Raw genomic sequence first — 20,522 nt, forward strand, 5'->3', positions numbered from 1 at the left:
CATCTGAAGGAAACCTGGCACCATCCCTACGGTGAAGCATGGTGGTGGCAGCATCATGCTGTGGGGATGTTTTTCAGCGGCAGGGACTGGGAGACTAGTCAGGATCGAGTGAAAGATGAACGGAGCAAAGTACAGAGAGATCCTTGATGAAAACCTGCTCCAGAGCACCAGGACCTCAGACTGGACCTCAGACTGTTGGAAGGTTCACCTTCCAACAGGACAACGACCCTAAGCACACAGCCAAGGCAACGCAGGAGTGGCTTCGGGACAAGTCTCTGAATGTCCTTGAGTGGCCCAGCCAGAGCCCGGACTTGAACCCCATCGAACATCTCTGGAGAGACCTGAAAATAGCTGTGGAGCAACGCTCCCCATCCAACCTGCCAGAACTTGAGAGGATCTGCAGAGAAGAATGGGAGAAACTCCCTAAATACAGGTGTGCCAAGCTTTTAGCGTCATACCCAAGAAGACTCAAGGCTGTAATCGCTGCCAAAGGTGCTTTAACAAAGTACTGGGTCTGAATACTTTTGTAATATTTCTGTTTTTGCTTTGTCATTATGGGGTATTGTGTTTAGATTGATGAGGGAAAAAAACGATTTAATCAATTTTAGAATAAGGCTGTAACGTAACAAAATGTGGAAAAAGTAAAGGGGTCTGAATACTTTCCGAATGCACTGTATCCTCTTAGACAGTTTGCATTTCAATCAATGTGATTTAGCTCTTCTTTTCTATACTGATGCCACCTCTCTTATCCTCCTCAGACAGTCACAGCAATCAAGAGTTACTTACAGCTTCTGCTAAGAGAAGAATACTGCTGCAATCAGTGGATTTGGTTAGACCTAGCAGCCTCTCAATTATATGGTCTTGTCCCCCCACCCCTTCTTTCACACTCCTAAATTGAAATGCAGTGTATGATTCATCCCTCCTACACATGTAAACACATTCTGTTTCCAAACCAAGACACACACAAATACACTATTATATCACACATTCTGCACAAAAACAAATAAAATATTATAATGCACACACACACACACACACACAGTTATGTAAAGTAAATGCTCACCATCTCAGTTTCTTGTCCTCCCTGCTCCGGCAGTAGGGGTTTCTGCTCAGTAAATTGCTGCTCCTTCATCCCAGCCATCCTGGAGAGCAACCTGCAATCACCATAGCAACGCACACCTGAGGTTACATAGCCCACTTTGTTACTTTAGTAAAACCTCTGAAATCCATCCACCAACTCAAACCACTGCAGCAGCAAAACCTTAAAAAAAATTATGTTTTTCTTCCCCCAGTAAATATCTACAGTATATCAAGCATTTGGCTGGGTGGCAAGGTCTTCGGGAGGTTTGGTTGCTGTTGCTGGGCAAGTCCATTTTCTACTTTCCCCTATATAATTGCTACACCAGCCCCCATAGTCCCTTTATGTTGGGCATGTAAAGAGGTCCAGGGATGCACAGTATCTGAATAGAGAATACATGTCCAGGGTTTTTTCTGGATCAAAAAGTGGCTTAGTTGGTGGGCATCGCAGGGGGCATGGTCGGCGTGTCTGAATTTCAGAGAACATTTTAGAGGCCACAATCTTGGCGGTGTAGAGAAATGTTTGCACTTTTTAGTCCATTTCCTGCAATTCTACAAATTTGTCCATGGAGCTGAGATACATTTTTGCAGTTTTAAAGCACATTTCCTGCAATTCTACAAATTTCGCCATGCAGCTGAGAGAAAATGTTGCAGTTTTAAAGCAAATTTCCTGCGATTCTACATATTCTGCCATGAAGCTGAGAGAAAATGTTGCTGTTTTAAAGCTAATTTCCTGCAATTCTATGCATTTTGCCATGGCTAATGCTGTGTTCTTTTGCTCAAACATGATACCAAAATGTGTACTGCTAAATGTATTGGTTTTGGAATTTTTCAATTCTCTCTGACTGTCTAGATTTTATTTAGGAGGTTGTTAGTTCCCAAAGAATATATTAGAAAAAAATATATAGGTCCATTATTTTTCTACATGCTTGGGGTTAGGCGACCCGAAAAAATGCTTAGGCAGACGGCCAAAGATTTCAATGGCTGTGTAAAATTTGTGTAAAGTTGTTAAACAGTAGTATCCTGTTCTCTTTGGGTCTCCAGTTGTCTTCAGCTCATGGATTGGGTTATATACTGAATAAAGCAGGTCTGAGGGCCCAGCCAGACAGACAGTGAGCTTCCCAATTAGGATGTCATGAAACTCCTGCAGTGTGGCCAGGTCAGTGGACACAGAGGGGCTATATCAATTTAGATTGATATGTCTATACAAGGGCACTGCTAAGCCCACAGAGAGCAGAGCTGACCCAGGCTGGTGCCACTCGACTAACACATTGGATCACTGAGGATATCAAACGGTCACACAGGCACACGCGTACGTGCATGCACACACACATGCCGGCATTGCCTATTTACAGTGCCTATAGAAACTCTACACCCCCCTTGGATTTCTTCACATTATATTGTGTTACAGAGTGGGATTAAAATAGATTTCATTGTAATTCATTGGTCAACGGTCTCACAAAATATTCTGTAATGTCAAAGTGGATGAATACTTTTTTTTAGATGAATGAAAAACAAAAACACTAAAATAGCCTGATTAGATATACTTATAATGCTTAAGTATTAGATAAGTATAGGGCGGCAGGTAGCCTAGTGGTTAGGAGTGTTGGTCGCTGGTTTGACTCCCCAAGCCGGCAAGTTGGGAAAATCTGCCGTTCTGCCCTTGAGCAAGGCAGTTAAACCACAACAACTGCTCCCCGGGCGCCGATGACGTCGATTAAGGCAGCCTCCCGCACCTGTCTAATGCAGAAGATACATTTCGATTGAATGCATTCAGTTGTGCAACTGACTAGGTTTTCCCTTTTCACCCCTAGTCAATACATGTTAGAAACACCTTTGGCAGAAATTACAGATGTGAGTCTTCTTGGGTAAGTCTCATAAGAGCTTTGCACACCTGTATGTGCAATATTCGACCATTATTCTAATCAAAAGTATTAACCTATTACCTGTTAAGGTGTTGGGGCTCATGGCTAGACAGCAATTTTCAAGTCTTGCCATAGATTTTCAAGGAGATGTAAGTCAAAATTGTAACTAGGCCACTCAGGAACATTCACTGACTTCTTGGTAAGCAACTCCGGTGTAGATTTGGCTTTGTGTTGTAGGTCATTGTCCTGCTGAAAGGTGAATTCCTCTCCCAGTGTCTGGTGTAAAGCAGACTGAAGCATGTTTTCCTCTAGGATTTTGCCTGTGCTTAGCTCCATCTCGTTTCTTTTCATCCTGAAAAACTCCCTAGTCTTTGCTGATGTCAAGCATACCCATACCATGATGCAGCCACCACCATGCTTGAAAATAAGGAGGCAGTTACTCAGTGATGTGTTGTGTTGGATTTCTTCCAAACATTTAGGCTTAAAAGTGTATTCCTTTACAGTGTTTTTTTGCAGTATTACTTTAGTTCCTTGTTGCATGTTTTGGAATATTCTGTATATTTGTATTCTTCTTTTCACTGTCATTTAGGTCATTATTGTGGAGTCACTACAATGTTGTTGATCCATCCTAAGTTTTTTTTCCATCACAGCCATTGATGGAAGCTGTTTTAAAATCACCAATGGTGACATCCCTAAGCAGTTTCCTTCCAGTCCTGCAGCTCAGTTCAGAAGGACGACTGTATCTTTAATTGTGTGGGTGTTTTAATATACCATCCACAGCATAATTATTCAACTTGACCATGCTTAAACATATATTCAATGTCTGATTTGTTATTGTTACCCATCTACCAATCACTGACATTCTTAATGAGGCTTTCGAAAAACTCCCTGGTCTTTGTAGTTGAATCTGTGCTTGAAATTCAATACTTGACTGAGGGACCTTATATGCATTGGGGACAGAGGAAGGGATAGCCACATTTTACTTCAGAACTAAGTTAGGCTTGCCTTAACAAAGGGGGTGAATACTTATGCAAAGACTATATTTTAGTTATTTAATTTGTATTCATTTGTAAAAAGAAGAAAAAAATATATTTTAACTTTCACATTATGGAGTATTTTGTGTTAAATCTATTTCAATCCCACTTTGAAATGCAACAAAATGTGAAAAAAGTTCAATGGGGTGTAGACTTTCTATAGGCATGCACACATAGGCACATTAACACGTTCACTGTCAAGAAAAACAAATGCAACAAAATAAAAGAAAGCCTATCGAATAAAATAAATGTAAAGATGAGCAAAACGTAATGGTAAAGAAGCTGCAATGGGAGGCTGTCAGCCCAATAAGCATGTATGGGGAAATATGGAAACCTATTAGATTTACAACCATTCCCTGCTGGATCAAGTACTTTACTGACAGACTTAGTTAGCATCAAAACATTGTTTGCTGTTTGAGTCTTCCTACCAAATTGAGTCATGCTCGGTGGTAAAGTGGCCTCATAATGATTTCCAACTTCACACAGTGACAGGTTGTTTAATGGCTGGGATGCAGTAAAAGCAACAGCTAGTCAACACACGCTGTCTCTGTCAGCGTAAGTTTCCAGACCCTTAGACAAAACCCAGATGCAGACACTCCAAAACAAAAGTCCCTCTAAGTAATTTGCAGACACTCGAAAACAAAACCCTCCTCTCCTATTTGCGACAACACTGTTGCTGTTCTCTGTCTGAAAGTGACCTTTGCATGAGTATTAAAATGGGCCCATGACCAACTTTAATTAGGAACTAACCAGGACAACCAGCCTCATTATTCTGCCTGCGCACTCACACTCACCACACACTCTCTCTCTCTAACATGGCTTGCTGTGAAATCAATTACCATTACACAGTCTATATTCGTCCCTGTTGAAGCCTTTTCAAACCCACTGATTCAGGTTTAGATGACTCAATACTTTTGTTCGCTAGCTGCTTTATTCAATATTCCCTAAACCACAAATACGGTTTTGTATTTTTACTGAGGAATTATTCATCATACTAATTAAATTAAATGAGGGGGACATTATCATTTACCCTAAAATGAGACTGATCGGGAACATCAACTTCACTTTTCGGTGGTGCTGGTGGTGTGTGTGTGTCCATTGTGCATCCATGGTCTATCTATGGAGTCAAGTAGTCAAGTGCTACTTCAACGTCTCCTTTCATCCAGTGTCTTTTCATCATCTGCTCTCTGCTAATAAAAAGAAGATGTGAGGTCTCTCTTACCAAGTTCAGGTTTGTTTTTCTCCATGAGAGTCAAGAGAAGACCTTCCTTTTAGTTGGTCAAGGAGGGTAAAATAAATCCGTCCTCCTTTTCATCCCTCTCTCTCTCTCTTCCTCTCCTCTGTTCTTTTACAGTTCTACACAGATTCTGTAGCCATGACAACCTCCAGCAGTGCTGTTGAATCACCTGGGTTCTAACAGGATCTGGCTTACCTTCTCTGTTCCTTTTAACATCTTCTCATTTCCACCAGCTGCTCCTCTCCCATCTATTTACCCACACTAACTATCTCTGTCTGGCTGGCCATGCTCCATTCTCACCCAATCCTCTATATCCAACATATGACTCTCCCTTCCTCTCATGTAGTTCATAGGGTTGTGGGCTGGAAGGGTTGACTTTGTACTGTGGAGAGAATAGTTCTCTCTCACAGTCCCCAATTCCAGTTGCAGGGGCATTATGTGTTACTCATACCGGTGAGAGTGAGCCTGAGGGTGAAGGAGGGAGCTAGACACAGCCAGTGTCTGAAAGAGGCTACAGAAGAGTGGGGACGACAAGGCTATGGGAAAAGCATTCTGCTGGACAGGAAATCCATGGGATGTGCATGTAGGGGAAGCATCTGACCAGATGCACAATCCAGAATCAATTCTCAGAAACTGGGCCAGGTTCGGCGCTCTGTTATGTGTACGTACAGTGTGTGTGTGTTTCATTGTGCAATGTATTAGTGTTTGGGTACAGTCAGGATATTAACTCTTACTGACAAGAGTTTTGAACAGTTTATTCTGCCCATAAATTCAATAAGACTCACCAGTGACCCCTGAAAAACAACATCCAGAAAGGCACTGTTACTTGATTCATGTTTTTTTAAGCCTTCTCTCTGTCAGTAACATAATTAACTCTGGTACAGCGTATTAATTAGCCATAGGGACGATAGCATTAGAGAGGATTAAAGGCCAACTCTTCCAAAACAGAATACGGCCTTTTGCTCTCCTCAGCAGACAGCACCTTCATGCTTCTGGAACCTAACAACCCAATAAACAAAATCAATTATACACACTAACGATGATTAAGTGCAAACAAGAACACTGGTCATATGAGGCCTTGGGCTCACTGATAGATATCCTACATGAAAACATTATGTGCATCCCAAATGGTACCTTATTCCCTATGTATTGCAAAACTTATGACCAGAGCCCTGGTCAAAAGTAATGCACTATATAGAAAATAGGGTGCCATTTTACCGCTCTCACAGTAATCCTGTTGTTATCACGGACTTCATCGCTCTTCTTTCAATAATTTGCTTTCAAACAAAACAACTCAAAACCCTTATTGGGGATCATCTACTCAGACCAGACCCAAATCGTTACTACCAATCCATCCTCTGTATCCGTCATCCTCTCTGCTCCTGCTTGGTTTCTCCGTGCTTCTCCAAGTGTTGTTTATGAGCTAAGTGGACATATTCCTACAGGACTCGCCTCCCACACAAGCCCAGAGAATGATGCTAACAAAGACTGACAAACTGACCAGAGATTCACTTCAACAGGTCAATCTTGAAGTGACATCATCTCACTGGCATGTAGACACACACACACACACACACACGCACACACACACGCACACACACACACACACGCACACACACACACACACAGCAATCAAAACAATGTTAGCGATTCAACTTTTTTTCACTATTTGAAGTGACACATTCCATTTTTAATAGTGGTGCATGTCTGAAGGCCTTAGATGAAAAGCAAACCATGCACTGGGGGGAGCAAGATATCAAATGTGGATTAAAAATTGATAACCAGATATCAACTCGCAGCTGCTATGACTGGTGCCCCTGGAATTTAGTCTCTTATACTTACAACAGGCTTATGAACTGCCTTGCAGGCCATGTGGATGTCCCAAATGACACCACATTCCCTATATAGTGCACACTATATAGGGAATAGGGTGCCATTTGGGACACAGTCTATCCCTATCTCTGTGTCTGTGCTGCTCTCAGCACTGGCGTCAGAGACGGCCTGATAGGGCCGTGGACCCTGAGGAATCCACAGGGCTGTGGTTCCAGCCTGCCTAGCCCTGCCTCCTGTCACTATAGGTACCCAGTGCTTTGGGACAGAGCCAGTCGGCCAGAAGGACATGGCATGTGGCTCTCAATGGGACCTGTACACAACAGAGAGGGGAGAGGCGGGGGGGGGGGGGATCTTAAAACCTTCCTGACCGAACACCACTGTCTCATAAGACTACATTTTCGATTGCAGCGTTCATTCTTGTATATCAAAAGATGGATCTGTAAATTATTTTAATATGAAATGTAACACTGTAAAGGATCTGCCGACAGTGAGTGCCCTCGAAGCCCTTTTCTTAGACATCCAAACCTTCTCCTTCCACCTGACTCAGTTTTGTTAAAGCTTACAGATTGCTGGGCACTTAAGCTGGTCAGAAAATGCAGTTTTATTTCATGGTATGCTGCCTGACATGCCCCACATCGGCCATTTTAGACTTCAGCACAATTGGCCCAGCGTCGTCCGGGTTTGGCCGGTGTAGGCCGTCATTGTAAATAAGAATTTGTTCTTAACTGACTTGCCTAGTTTAATAAAAAAAAAAAAAAAAAAAAGATTTCAGCCATTAGTGACAACAGCCTTGTCCAGTGAAGCCACACTTAATATCCAATATGTCAACGGGCTACATGATCCGCTTCACTGAATCACCCAGTGTCTATCTACTCTAACCCAAACATCCACAACATCTAGGCCTATAGCACTATCTCTTTATTGCCGCCTATTGACAACTCAACCAAATGTAAATCAAAACTAGATGTTGAAATGACGTCTGTGCCCAGTGGGTGGTCAGGAAACAAACCCAACAGCCTAAACAAAAAAAATATGCAACAGGTTTCAAACACTTGAAAACTAGCTATACCTTACTTCAAAAGACTATCAAGCATATGCTAATACTGAGTTTGAGGCTATACCCACACACCCCAAAGCAAGGACATGACTGGCATGCAAGATGTGTGGAACATGCAGTTCTGTCCAGACTGAACACAGCACAACAACAGCCACGGCTGGTGTTCAAGGCTGATGGATGGTAATATAACACACACATAGAGAATGTGTGCTGTGATGCTTGGCTAAAGCTCTTCTGAGCATCATTAACAGGGGTGAAGGTGAGATACGAGTCATCAAATGATCACCCAAATTACATCAGTCCTGGTCCAGTGCTCTGCTGTGATTGGTCCATGGCTCATGAGTCTCTTTCAACTTAGCCAAAAAAGTGCTTGATGACTCACAAGTAATAGTCCAACACTGAGCCACAATTGGCCACAGACTCATGAGTTGTGGTCCAATGCTCTGCAGGGATTGGCCATTGGCTTGTAGTCCAGGACGCTAAGTTACGTTCCACTGGTCCACAAGCTAGGCCTTGGTGTGACACACTGCAGTCATCAGCCCATTACTTTAGGAAGGACGGACAGTGTGAATGGAAGAGCGATGGATGAGATGCCAAAAACTTAAGTTAAGGAAGCTATATACAGTATATGAGCTCCATTTCAGAAGGCACTACGTACATTGTCTGCAGCAGGCTCTGCGGCACCGTGCAGCTAGCCTTTGAAGGGAAGTTCCAAAACAATCCGGGCCCCATCTATCAGTACAAAATAAAATCATCCGTTGGAGATTGAAAGAGTAGGGAAAAAAGTGAACAGCAAAGTTTAAGCCATATCGTCATGACTCATAGGTAGATCTTTACAGTGGTAGGAACAGAGCAGTAATATCTGCCTCAGCCTAGCTGATAGAGGAACAAACCCACAGGGTATACTGCGCTTTGTAGTTCTATTAATATCCAAGAGCAGCAGAGAAACAGACTTGGTCCCATAGGATACAGTGGGCTTTGTTGAGCTTGCATATGCCAAAGGACAAAAAGCTAACCTGATAACAGCCCTTTTTACACTGTATAGGGTGATAATAAATGATAATAGACAGTGTGGACTAAATAACAGGGACATTGTGTCTACTGTCCAGCTTTTGATCCTAGAACAAATGTATGTATTAGGGTTCTGCACCAGGCTTATATAAGACAATGAATTGGGGCTGCACCAATATTATGTAATATTATCTTGTCGACAGAAACTGTACAAATGAACAGGACATATTTCTCACAGGGTGAAAGTCATACATATCAGCATTTACTTTCACCACAGCCCAGGAGCCTGTCATCATGTTGCTGACAGATGGTGAAGATAACTCACACACTGTCAGGCCTGATATTCAGCCTCAGATCTCTAAGGTTTTGCCTACAGGTCTCAGTGTGCAACCGCTATTCAATGAGGCAGTCGGCTGTGCACACACAGCACCTAAATGAACATCCACATACACAAGTAGCTCAAAATAAATGTAGGCCTAACAGATATCAAATTACAGTGCCTTCAGAAAGTATTCATACCCCTTGACTTGTTCCACATTTAGTTGTGTTACAGCCTGAATTCAAAATGGATTAAATTGATTTTTTCTCACCCATCTACACACAATACCACTTAATGACAAGTTGAAAACATGTTTAGAAATGTTTCCAAATTTACTGAAAATGAATACAGAAATAACTAATTTACATAAGCATTCACACCCGAGGCAATATTTTGTAGAAGCACATTTTGCAGCGATTACAGCTGTGAGTCTTTCTGGGTAAGTCTCTAAGAGCTTTCCACACCTGGATTGTGCAACATTTGCCAATTATTTTATTTTTTAATTCTTCAAGCTCTGTCAAATTGGTTTTTGATCAATGCTAGACAACCATTTTAGATCTTGCCATAGATTTTCAAGTAGATGTAAGTCAAAACTGTAACTCGGCGACAGGAACATTCACTGTCTTCTTGGTAAGCAACTCCAGTGTAGATTTGTTTTAGGTTATTGTCCTGTTGAAAGGTGGATTCATCTCCCAGTGTCTGCTGGAAAGCAGACTGAACCAGGTTTTCCTCTAGGATTAGCTCCATTCCGTTTATTTTTTATCCTGAAAAACTAACCAGTCTTTAATGATTACAAGCATACCCATAACATGATGCAGCCACCACTATGCTTGAAAATATGGAGAGTGGTACTCAGTAATGTGTTGTGTTGGATTTGCCCCAAACATAACACTTTGTATTCAGGAAAAATAAATGCTTTGCCACATTTTCTGTAGTATTACTTAGTGCCTTGTTGCAAACAGGATGCATGTTGTGGAATATTTTTATTCTGTACAGGCTCCCTTCTTATCACTCTGTCAATTAGGTTAGTATTGTGGAGTAACTGTGGATCCATCCTCACATCACAGCCATTAAACTCTGTAACTGTTTAAGTCATCATTGGCCTCATGGTGAAATCCATTACTGGTTTCCTTCCTCTCCGGCAACTGCGTTAGGAAGGACGCCTGTATCTTTGTAGGGACTGGGCGTATTGATACACCAACCAAAGTGTAATTAATAACTTCACCATGCTCAAACGGATACTCAATGTCTGTTTTTTTACCCATCTACCAATAGGTGCCCTTCTTTGCGAGGCATTGGAAAACCTCCCTGGTCTTTGTGGTTGAATCTTTTTGGAATTCTCTGCTCGACTGAGGGACCTTACAGATAATTGTATGTGTGGAGTACAGAGATGAGGTAGTCATTCCAAAATCATGTTAAACACTATTATTGCATAGGACTTAGTCCATACGATTTATTATGTGACTTGTTAAGCACATTTTTACTCCTGAACTTATTTAGGCTTGCCATAACAAAGGGGTTGAATACTTATTGGCTCAAGACATTTCAGCAAATCTTAAAACATAATTCCACTTTGACGTTATGGGGTATTGTGTATACGCCAGTGACAGAAACATCTACATTTAAACCATTTTAAATTCAGTTTGTAACAGAACAAAATGTGGAAAAAGTCAAGGGGCGTGTGAATACTTTCTGAAGGCACTGTAAATGTCCTCTGATGAACTCTTCATTGAGACTGTAAAACCTGGAACAAAGAGTCTATTTGGACCAGAACGGAAGCTTTCCTGTCTCTATCCATCTCTAACTCTACCACATGCAATGGCCTCAGATATGAAGTGCAGTGTATTTGTGATTAGTGTGGCTGCTGGTTGTTGGAGGGTAGGGAACATAAACCTTTTTCTACGGCTGATACACAACAATGCAAAGCAGTTCGCTATTCTCTTTAACTGGAAAGCAGAAGACCTGCACCTGTTAAGGAAGTTAGGCTGTATATTCTCTACATTACTTATTAATATGCAGGTTGCCCAGGGTTGTCTAAGGCAGCGCTGATCTATATGACGCACTCCTTTATCTAGGGTTAATAAATTCAACCTGACGACCTCGTACTCATGCCAATGCAGAGGCTGGCACTGGGGCACAGTCAGAGCCTCACTTATACAGCTAGGAGACAGTAGAGGATCTGGGGGTGCTAATGTCCCTATACAGTATGTGCTATCAATTCCCTTTTCCATGATCAATGTACTATACCCTTCTTATGCACTATCAAAGAGTTAAGTCAAGCTTTGCCTAAATGAGTTCTGTCATTCTATCTCATGTAGGTATCATCATCAGATCCAAACTGAACATAGACACAAGGACTTACCTGTTGTGGTGGTTTGAGCTTCAACAGCTGCTATTGTTGCGTCTGGATTTTGCAGTGCGTGTGTTTCTCTCTCTCTTTCCCTCAGTCTGCGTGTGTTACAGAGAGAGGCTGTCTACTCTATGGGGTCTCTGCTCTCCAGATCTCCATCCCTCCCACTTTCTCTCCCGCTTCCTCCCTCCCTCTCGCGCTCCCTTCCTTCTCGCATTGGCAATAAACAGAGAGCACGTGTCATCCCCAATGATGCAGCATGAGAGCGCCGCCACACTAAAATATCAGAGGCGAGGGAGGAGAGAGAAGGGGAGAGGGGATGAAATGAAAGAGGGAAGACAGAAAGTGATGGGAGGTAAATTAAATGGAGGATAGAGACAGAATGATATGGTCATAAAAGTGAGATTTAGAGTTTGATAAAGGAGAGATACGGATCGTTTTGGGGTAATAAGTATTGCTCTTAAAACAGAAGAGTGAAGCTTCCACTGCACCAATGAGTTCACAATCATGAGCTTCAGATGTCTATTTTCTGCAACACCCACACAATGACACTTTCCACCAAAACACAGTACTTTATTTATTATTTCCTGTAACACATTTTAACTGTAGACAGCCTCTCTCAGGCGCCCTCACACCCACAGGCATAAACCAATACAATGGGTTTCTTAAGGGGATCAGCTGGTTGAGATAATGCCAAGAGTGTGCGAAGCTGTCATCAAGGCAAAGGGTGGCTACTTCGAAGAATCTCAAATATAAAATATATTTTGATTCGTTTAACACTTTTTTGGTTATTACATGATTCCATGTGTTATTTCATAGTTTTAATGTCTTCACTATTATTCTACAATGTAGAAAATAGTAAAAAATAAAGAAAAACCCTGGAATGAGTAGGTGTGTCCAAACTTTTGACTGGTACTGTATATGAACTGCAACTCAGTCAAATAGTTGCATGTTGCGTTTATATTTTTGTTCAGTGTAGCAGGGTGAGTCACAGTTCTAAACGCTGACATGTTTGGTCTGGACAAAATGCTCAGTGTTCATCAGACACAGATTAGTGTACACAGTGTTCACAAACCAGGAGCAATTGGCCCTAATTTGTCTCTGTGCAGTGCAGTGATACTGCTGATGGTCCAGTTCAGTAAGCAGGTCAGAGACCTTATTAGGATGTAGACAGGAGAGTATGCTGGAGTAGAGAACAGAACAGCCGTTAGCCAATAGGGCGTGGCCAGCAGAGAGGCTGAAGGGAAACCTGGCACACTGGGGGACTGTCCCAAATGGCACCCTATCCCCTATGTAGTGCTCAGGGCTCTGGTCAAAAGAAGTGCACTACATAGGGAATAGTGTCGGGGGTGACATTTGAGAAGCATCTTGGAGTGGAGAACAGTCGTTGACCAACAGGGCATGGCCAGGCTGAGAGGCTGAAGGGAGACCAGTGACCTGGCACAGTGAGGGACACTACCCTGGGGGTTATCTCAGAGGATAAATGTTAACGAGCACTTGGTCCAGTATGTGGGACGGTGTTTGTGCCAGCTTGCTTAACTACTCAACCCACATACTGTACAGCAGGGATCCTCAACTAGATTCAGCCGCGGGCCAATCTTTTCCTGAGCGGATGGTCAGTGGGCCGGAACATAATTACTAATCATTTGTAGACTGTAAATTGACCGCAAGAAGCCCAAACAGGTATAATATTTGACTTAAACAATAATTTCATCAAAAGGACAGTTTATTAGGTACTCCTACAGACTGTGAGTCAGTTCGCTGTGGCTTGCTATATAAAGCGGGCAGACAGACATCGATGCATTCACTTACTGTTCGATTGAATGTTAGAATGGGCAAAAGGAGTGACCTAAGCGACTTGGAGCGTGATATGATCGTTGGTGCCAGTATCTCAAAAGCGGCTGCCCTCCTGGGCTTTTTTAAACCCCAGTGTCTAGGGTTTACCGAGAATGGTGCGACAAACAAAAAACATCCAGTCAGTGACAGTCCTGTGGTCGAAAACAGCTTGTTGATGAGAGAGGTCAAAGGAGAAAGGCAAGAATCGTGCAAGCTAACAGGCGGGCAACAAACAGACAAATAACGGAGCAGTACAACAGTATTGTGCAGAATCTCAGAACGCACAACTCGTTGATCCTTGTCACAGATAGGCTCTTGCAGCAGACGACCACACAGGGATCCACTCCTATCAGCTAAAAACAAGAAGAAGTTGCTCCAGTGGGCATGCGATCACCAACACTGGACAATTGAAGAGTGGAAAAACATAGCATGGAACATACATTTACTGCACAGTCCACAGACCCTCAAACCAATAGAGCGTCGATCGCGATCCATTCCTAGTTGATTACCAAACATTTCTGTAAAAAACCCAACGATATTATTAGTTTCGTGCTGTTGGCGGTAGGTTCACTTGATTCAGCAGCCCTAGCCCCTGGAAGGCAAAATTTTCCCATTTTGAACCATTTCATGTGTCTGAAGATAGAACTCTGCCTACCCAGCAGGCCCAAAGAGCAAATCAAGTGCACATACAGGCCTACCGCTGGCCAATCAGATTGTTCAGATCACCGTGTCTGCACAGTTTTCTCAAGCCATAGACTGTAAAAAGAAGCCTCGAGCACACAGCAAAGTTGATACTGTGAGATTTCGAAACGTTTAAAACCATGACTAGAGAGAGACTCAATGAATACAGCAAAGAGCTGCTGTTTTTATGAGTAAGTTCATGTTTAAGTTGTTATTCAGTACTGTCAACAATTTGTTCAACACTTTTATAAGCCATAAAATGCGCATTCTCCCTACTTCCACTCACGCTACAACCAGCACTGCAGCTGCAATTAATGAGTATTTCATAGCAAAGTGTTTATTTAAGCTTGCGTTGTTATTATTAGCAGCTTGTCTCTTTTTTTATTTTGAGTAATATTTCACTTTATCTGGACATCGTATTAAATACATGAATTGGTGCATGAAGCAGAAATAATGCAGTGCGACTTGAGTTTCGCCATCAGCTGGAAGACTGTGTCCCCTTTTCTCAGCGGATGGATGGTGAGTCGGGTGAGAGGCAGCCTCACCGCTGCTCTCTCCCTCTCCTCAGACTAAACATCAGGATTATGCTCACTAGCTGTGCCTCACAAGTAATACAACAAATTATATATTACCAGTGTGATCATATACCTACAATTTTGAAATTTAATTTCAAAATGGTCTGAGAAGAACATTGGCAGGGCAATTCAAGCTTAGCAAAAACACAGTGATAATGTATTGGGCATATAGTCTACCACAAACCTCATAGCTACAGAACTATTTTAAATAAACTATATACAGTGCATTCGGAAAGTATTCAGACCCCTTGACTTTTTCCACATTTTGATTTGTTATAGCCTAATTCAAAAATGTATTACATCGTTTTTTCCCCTCATCAATCTACACACAATACCCCATAATGACAAAGCAAAAACAGGTTTTCAGAAATGTTTGCAAATGTATTAAAAATAAAAAACGGATATATTCAGACCCTTTACTCAGTACTTTGTTGAAGAACCTCTGGCAGCGATTACAGCTTCGAGTCTTCTTGGGTATGACGCTAAAAGCTTGGCACACCTGTATTTGGGGAGTTTCTCCCATTCTTCTCTACAGATCCTCTCAAGCTCTGTCAGGTTGGATGGGGAGCGTTGCTGCACAGCTATTTTCAGGTCTCTCCAGAGATGTTTGATCGGGTTCAAGTCCGGGCTCTGGCTGGGCCACTCAAGGACATTCAGAGACTTGTCCCGAAGTCACTCCTGCATTGTCTTGACTGTGTGCTTAGGGTCGTTGTCCTGATGGAAGGTGAACCATCGCCCCAGTCTGAGGTCCTGAGCGTTCTGGAGCAGGTTTTCATCAAGGATCTCTCTGTACTTTGCTCCATTCATCTTTCTCTCGATCCTGACTAATCCCTGCCACTGAGAAACATCCCACAGCATGATGCTGCCACCACCATGCTTCAACGTAGGAATGGTGCCAGGTTTCCTCCAGACGTGATGCTTGGCATTCAGGCCAAAGAGTTCAATCTTGGTTTCATCAGACCAGAGAATCTTGTTTCTCATGGTCAGAGTCCTTTTGGTGCCTTTTGACAAACTCCAAGCGGGCTGTCAGGTGACTTTTACTGAGGAGTGGCTTCTGTCTGGCCACTCTACCATAAATACCTGATTGGTGGAGTGCTGCAGAGATGGTTGTCCTTCTGGAAGGTTCTCCCATCTCCACAGAGGAACTTTGGAATTCTGTCAGAGTGACCATCGGGTTCTTGGTCACCTCCCTGACCAAGGCCCTTCTCCCCCGTTTGCTCAGTTTGGCCGGGCGGCCAGCCCTAGGATGAGTCTTGGTGGTTCCACACTTCTTACATTTAAGAATGATGGAGGCCACTGTGTTCTTGGGGACCGTCAATGCGGCAGAAATGTTTTAGTACCCTTCCCCAGATCTGTGCCTCGACACAATCCTGTCTCGGAGCTTTACGGACAATTCCTTGGTTTATGCTCTGACATGCACTGTCAACGGTGGGACCTTTATAGACAGGTGTGTGCCTTTCCAAATCAAGTCCAATGAATTGAATTTACCACAGGTGGATTCCAATCAAGTTGTAGAAACATCTCAAGGATGATCAATGGAAACAGTATGAACCTGAACTCAATTTCTCATAGCAAAGGGTCTGAATACTTATGTAAATAAGGTATTTCTGTTGATTTTTAATTAATTTGCAGAAATATCTAAAAACTTGTTTTCGCTTTGTCATTATGGGGTATTGTGTGTGGGGAAAAAATGATTTAATCCATTTTAGAATAAGGCTGTAACGTAACAAAATGCGGAAAAAGGGGTCCGAATACTTTCCGAATGCACTGTGGACACCCCTTCAAATTAGTGGATTCGGCTATTTCAGCCACACCCGTTGCTGACAGGTGTATAAATTCGAGCACCCAGCCATGCAATCTCCAAAGACACAAATTTGCAGTAGAATGCCTTTACTGAAGAGCTCAGTAACTTTCAACGTGGCACCGTCATAGGATACCGTTCCAACAAGTCAGTTCATCAAATTTCTGCCCTGCTAGAGCTGCCCCGGTCAACTGTAAGTGCTATTATTGTTAAGTGTTAACATCTAGGAGCAACAACGGCTCAGCTTTGTGGCAAGAGTTTGGGGAAGGCCCTTTCCTGTTTCAGCATGACAATGCCCCCATGCACAAAGTGAGGTCCATACAGAAATGGTTTGCCAAGATCGGTGTGGAAAAACTTAACTGGCCTGCACAGAGCCCTGACCTCAACCCCATCGAACACCTTTGGAATGAATTGGAACGCCAACTGCGAGCCAGGCCTAACCGCCCAACATCAGTACCCAACCTCACTAATGCTCTTGTGGCTGAATAGAAGAAGTCCCCTCAGCAATGTTCCAACATCTAGTGGAAAGCCTTCCCAGAAGAGTAGAGGCTGTTATAGCAGTAAAGGGGGGACCAACTCCATATTAATGCACATGATTTTGGAATGAGATGTTCGACGAGCAGGTGTCCACATACTTTTGGTCATATAGTGTAGGTTCATGTTTCATAGGGTTATGTTTTTAATCAAGACTGAAAGAAAGATGGATGAGTGGTAACACTTTACATGTACATTACGGTATACTTTATAGAGCGTTTATAGGTTGTTTAGCCATGCTGTGCGTCATCACATTGGTAACCAATGTTTCTGTGTCGCAGTTTTTCCATTATCACTACATATCGGACTATACAAAACCAATAATGTTTGCCGCATTAGATACTTTTTGGAAGAATATGTTCCTCTCTCTCTATCCTCCCACCCCCAGCCCATGGCATTGTTGGGCTGTTGCGTCAGTGCCAAAGAGTGCGCAGTGGGGGGAGATTATACCCATTTGAAGAGTGTTGTGGGGGCGTTCGCTCAGATACGGCTAATCCTGACACCTCATCACTGCGATGTGGCTGCAATGTGTGCCTCAGCACCTCTCACTCTCTATGCCTCTGTTCTCTTAAAGAAACTCCTGTAATGTGCACAGCTCTCACGAAGACATGGAGTCTGAGGAGACAGAGAGGAGGAGAAAGCAGACAGATGCAGGGATAGTTCTATTGATGTAGCTAAGCTACATGCTCCCTGTAGTGAGGATAAGAGGAAGGTGTCATCTCTCAGAAAAGTAAAGCTCGTCAAAAGTTTACTATTAGTCGCTCGTGTTAAAGTTTCACCTCACGGAGGTCGAGGTCCTGATTAATCAAGATTCTTCATGTCGCTGGGTGGTGTAGTTCAAGACATAAATAAAGAAATCTGTCAGGTTTTGGACATCTTATTATTTAATTGATCATTCATTTAACCAGGAATGTCATATTGCGGTGAGCATCTATTTTACAAATGCGCCCTAGCCAAGAAAGCAGCCTAATCATTTAGCAGCACAAACACACATTAGTGCAATTTGACACAAAACATATATACCTCCTTATAATACCTCCTTTTCCAGGACCTTTTCAACTATCTTTGCAATGAAACAGCATCCAAACATTAGCATATATTCAGCAGTGGAGGCTGGTGGGATGAGCTATCGGAGGATGAGCTCATTGTAATGGGTGGAATGGAATAAATAGAACGGAGTCAAACATGTGGTTTCCATATGTTTGATGTGTTTGATACCGTTCCATTTATTCCATTACAGCCATTATAATGAGCCTGTCCTCCTACAGGTTCTCCCACCAGCCTCCTCTGACATTCAGTTTTGTTCTTTGATCTGTGAAGTCATGCGGGTAAAAAGGGCAGACACCCTACAGAAGACAATCAGAAAATAGAAAGGTGAGAAGAAGCAACTTTCAATGAGATGTAGTGTTACAGAACAAAAAGCCAGCAGCATCCCACCACCATTATTCAAATAAGGACAAGGACTTTAATGAGCAGTGCTGTAGTAGATCAAAGTAGTATAAATAATGTGGGCTGGATGTACCCAAAACACAAGCCCTATTATGGAACTGTGCAGGAGTACAGTTCAAATAAAATTAATTAAATAGTTAATTGCATGGAAACAGTATATTGGCAGCCACATTCATAATAAAACCCCAACTCTGCCTGCATAACACCTAGAAAATGAGACCCAAGTGTACATAAATAGGTTCGTTTTAAATCCGTCAGAGACCCTTAAACTAAACAGAAAGCAGATTATTGGGTTGTGTGTGTCAGTTCCTGGACTCTGTCCCAAACTCTACCCTTTGATGTTTATAATCTTTTGGCTGAGCATAGTCTCTCTAGTTGGCTCCAGGGAGAGTTCCGACAGTTGTCACAGCACAAGACAAGATCAGACCAGAACATTCTAGAAGCCTGCAAATCAGCCATACTACATAGCACACACACTAGAATCACGTGGTGCTCGGGCATTGCATCACAATCTTCAGATATCTAGACAACCCTGGCTTAGTCTGCTGGGGCATTGATTGGAACCTACTCTAGCCAAGCCATGATATTCTCTCGCTCTCGCCTCAAGACCATGGAGAAATGGACCTTGTGTTAAAGAGCTAAGAACGCAACCACAGAAAGATAAATGCGGTCAGAGACCTACTAGAGCAGCACCGCCTCCTCAAGATTCTGAGCCTACCTGGCAGGGTTGGTCCTACAAAGCTAGAGCCCCCTGATGGGAGAGCATAATATACATGGACATTCTCAAGGCTGCTATTGAGAACCTTGACGACCTTGTACTTAGCCGGTGGGGATTCCGGTGGGGTACCCCCACCCAGGTAGTGTCAGTGTTGGCAACACTGGCTGCAGTAACCCATGGGGAGGGGGTCATACTCAGAAAATCAGAGAGGGGGCATATTATTGTGGCCCTGGTGGCACAAAATAATCAAAGGTCTGACTGCACGGAGATGCTTGGGGTAATGGTTACAACGGGGGACCAGAGTGTTTGTGTTTCAGGGGAAGAGGGTGGATCTGATCTCCATCACCTAGGACTTGACATAGGTTAATCAAATCTCAAATTGTTATACATTTTTGCTAAATCTTGCATGCTTTCTCAAACAGCTATAACTGTATATGCATTCGTAAATCAGGTCCTTTCTTGAGTTGGGCTCTGGGATGTAACAACCGTTGAGCATCTGAGCTTATGGTTGATTGTGGAGGAAAGGGGTTGAGTGTGTAAGAGTATGTGCGTGTGTGTGTGTATGTATCCCACATCTGTTGCAAGGGGCTAAGGATGTTAGGGAGAATATAGGATGAACCACAATAATTGTTTGCTAAAATAATAGTTGGTTGACAAAAATGTAATGTAATACAATGGCAATCCAGGTTATACAGTGAGGGAAAAAAGTATTTGATCCCCTGCTGATTTTGTACGTTTGCCCACTGACAAAGAAATGACCAGTCTATCATTTTAATGGTAGGTTTATTTGAACAGTGAGAGACAGAATAACAACAAAAACATCCAGAAAAACGCATGTCAAAAATGTTATAAATTGATTTGCATTTTAATGAGGGAAATAAGTATTTGACCCCCTCTCAATCAAAAAGATTTCTGGCTCCCAGGTGTCTTTTATACAGGTAACGAGCTGAGATTAGGAGCACACTCTTAAAGGGAGTGCTCCTAATCTCAGCTTGTTACCTGTATAAAAGACACCTGTCCACAGAAGCAATCAATTAATCAGATTCCAAACTCTCCACTATGGCCAAGACCAAAGAGCTCTCCAAGGATGTCAGGGACAAGATTGTACACCTATACAAGGCTGGAATGGGCTACAAAACCATCGC

General features: G+C 42.7%; 1 protein-coding gene and 1 pseudogene across 2 annotated transcripts in view; both read right to left on the bottom strand.

The window, feature by feature from the left end:
• The window catches only part of ndrg4 (NDRG family member 4), a gene marked incomplete at its 3' end in the record, with an annotated part of 29,216 nt that extends 17,307 nt beyond the window's left edge, over nt 1-11,909 (bottom strand). Inside the window, exons 1-2 of the mRNA XM_084168144.1 lie at nt 11,796-11,909; nt 1,064-1,154 (exon numbers count right to left, since the gene is read on the bottom strand). Of these exons, the coding sequence (XP_084024270.1) occupies nt 1,064-1,141 (78 nt within the window). The 5' untranslated portion in view covers nt 1,142-1,154; nt 11,796-11,909. The remainder of the gene's footprint in view (nt 1-1,063; nt 1,155-11,795) is intronic.
• Nucleotides 1-20,522, bottom strand: part of LOC311135343 (vacuolar protein sorting-associated protein 4A-like) — a 569,660-nt pseudogene that overhangs the window by 370,152 nt on the left and 178,986 nt on the right. The window lies entirely within an intron of this gene.

The sequence above is a fragment of the Coregonus lavaretus genome (assembly GCF_964263955.1).
Source record: "Coregonus lavaretus genome assembly, chromosome: 9".
NCBI classification, from domain to species: Eukaryota; Metazoa; Chordata; class Actinopteri; order Salmoniformes; family Salmonidae; genus Coregonus; species Coregonus lavaretus.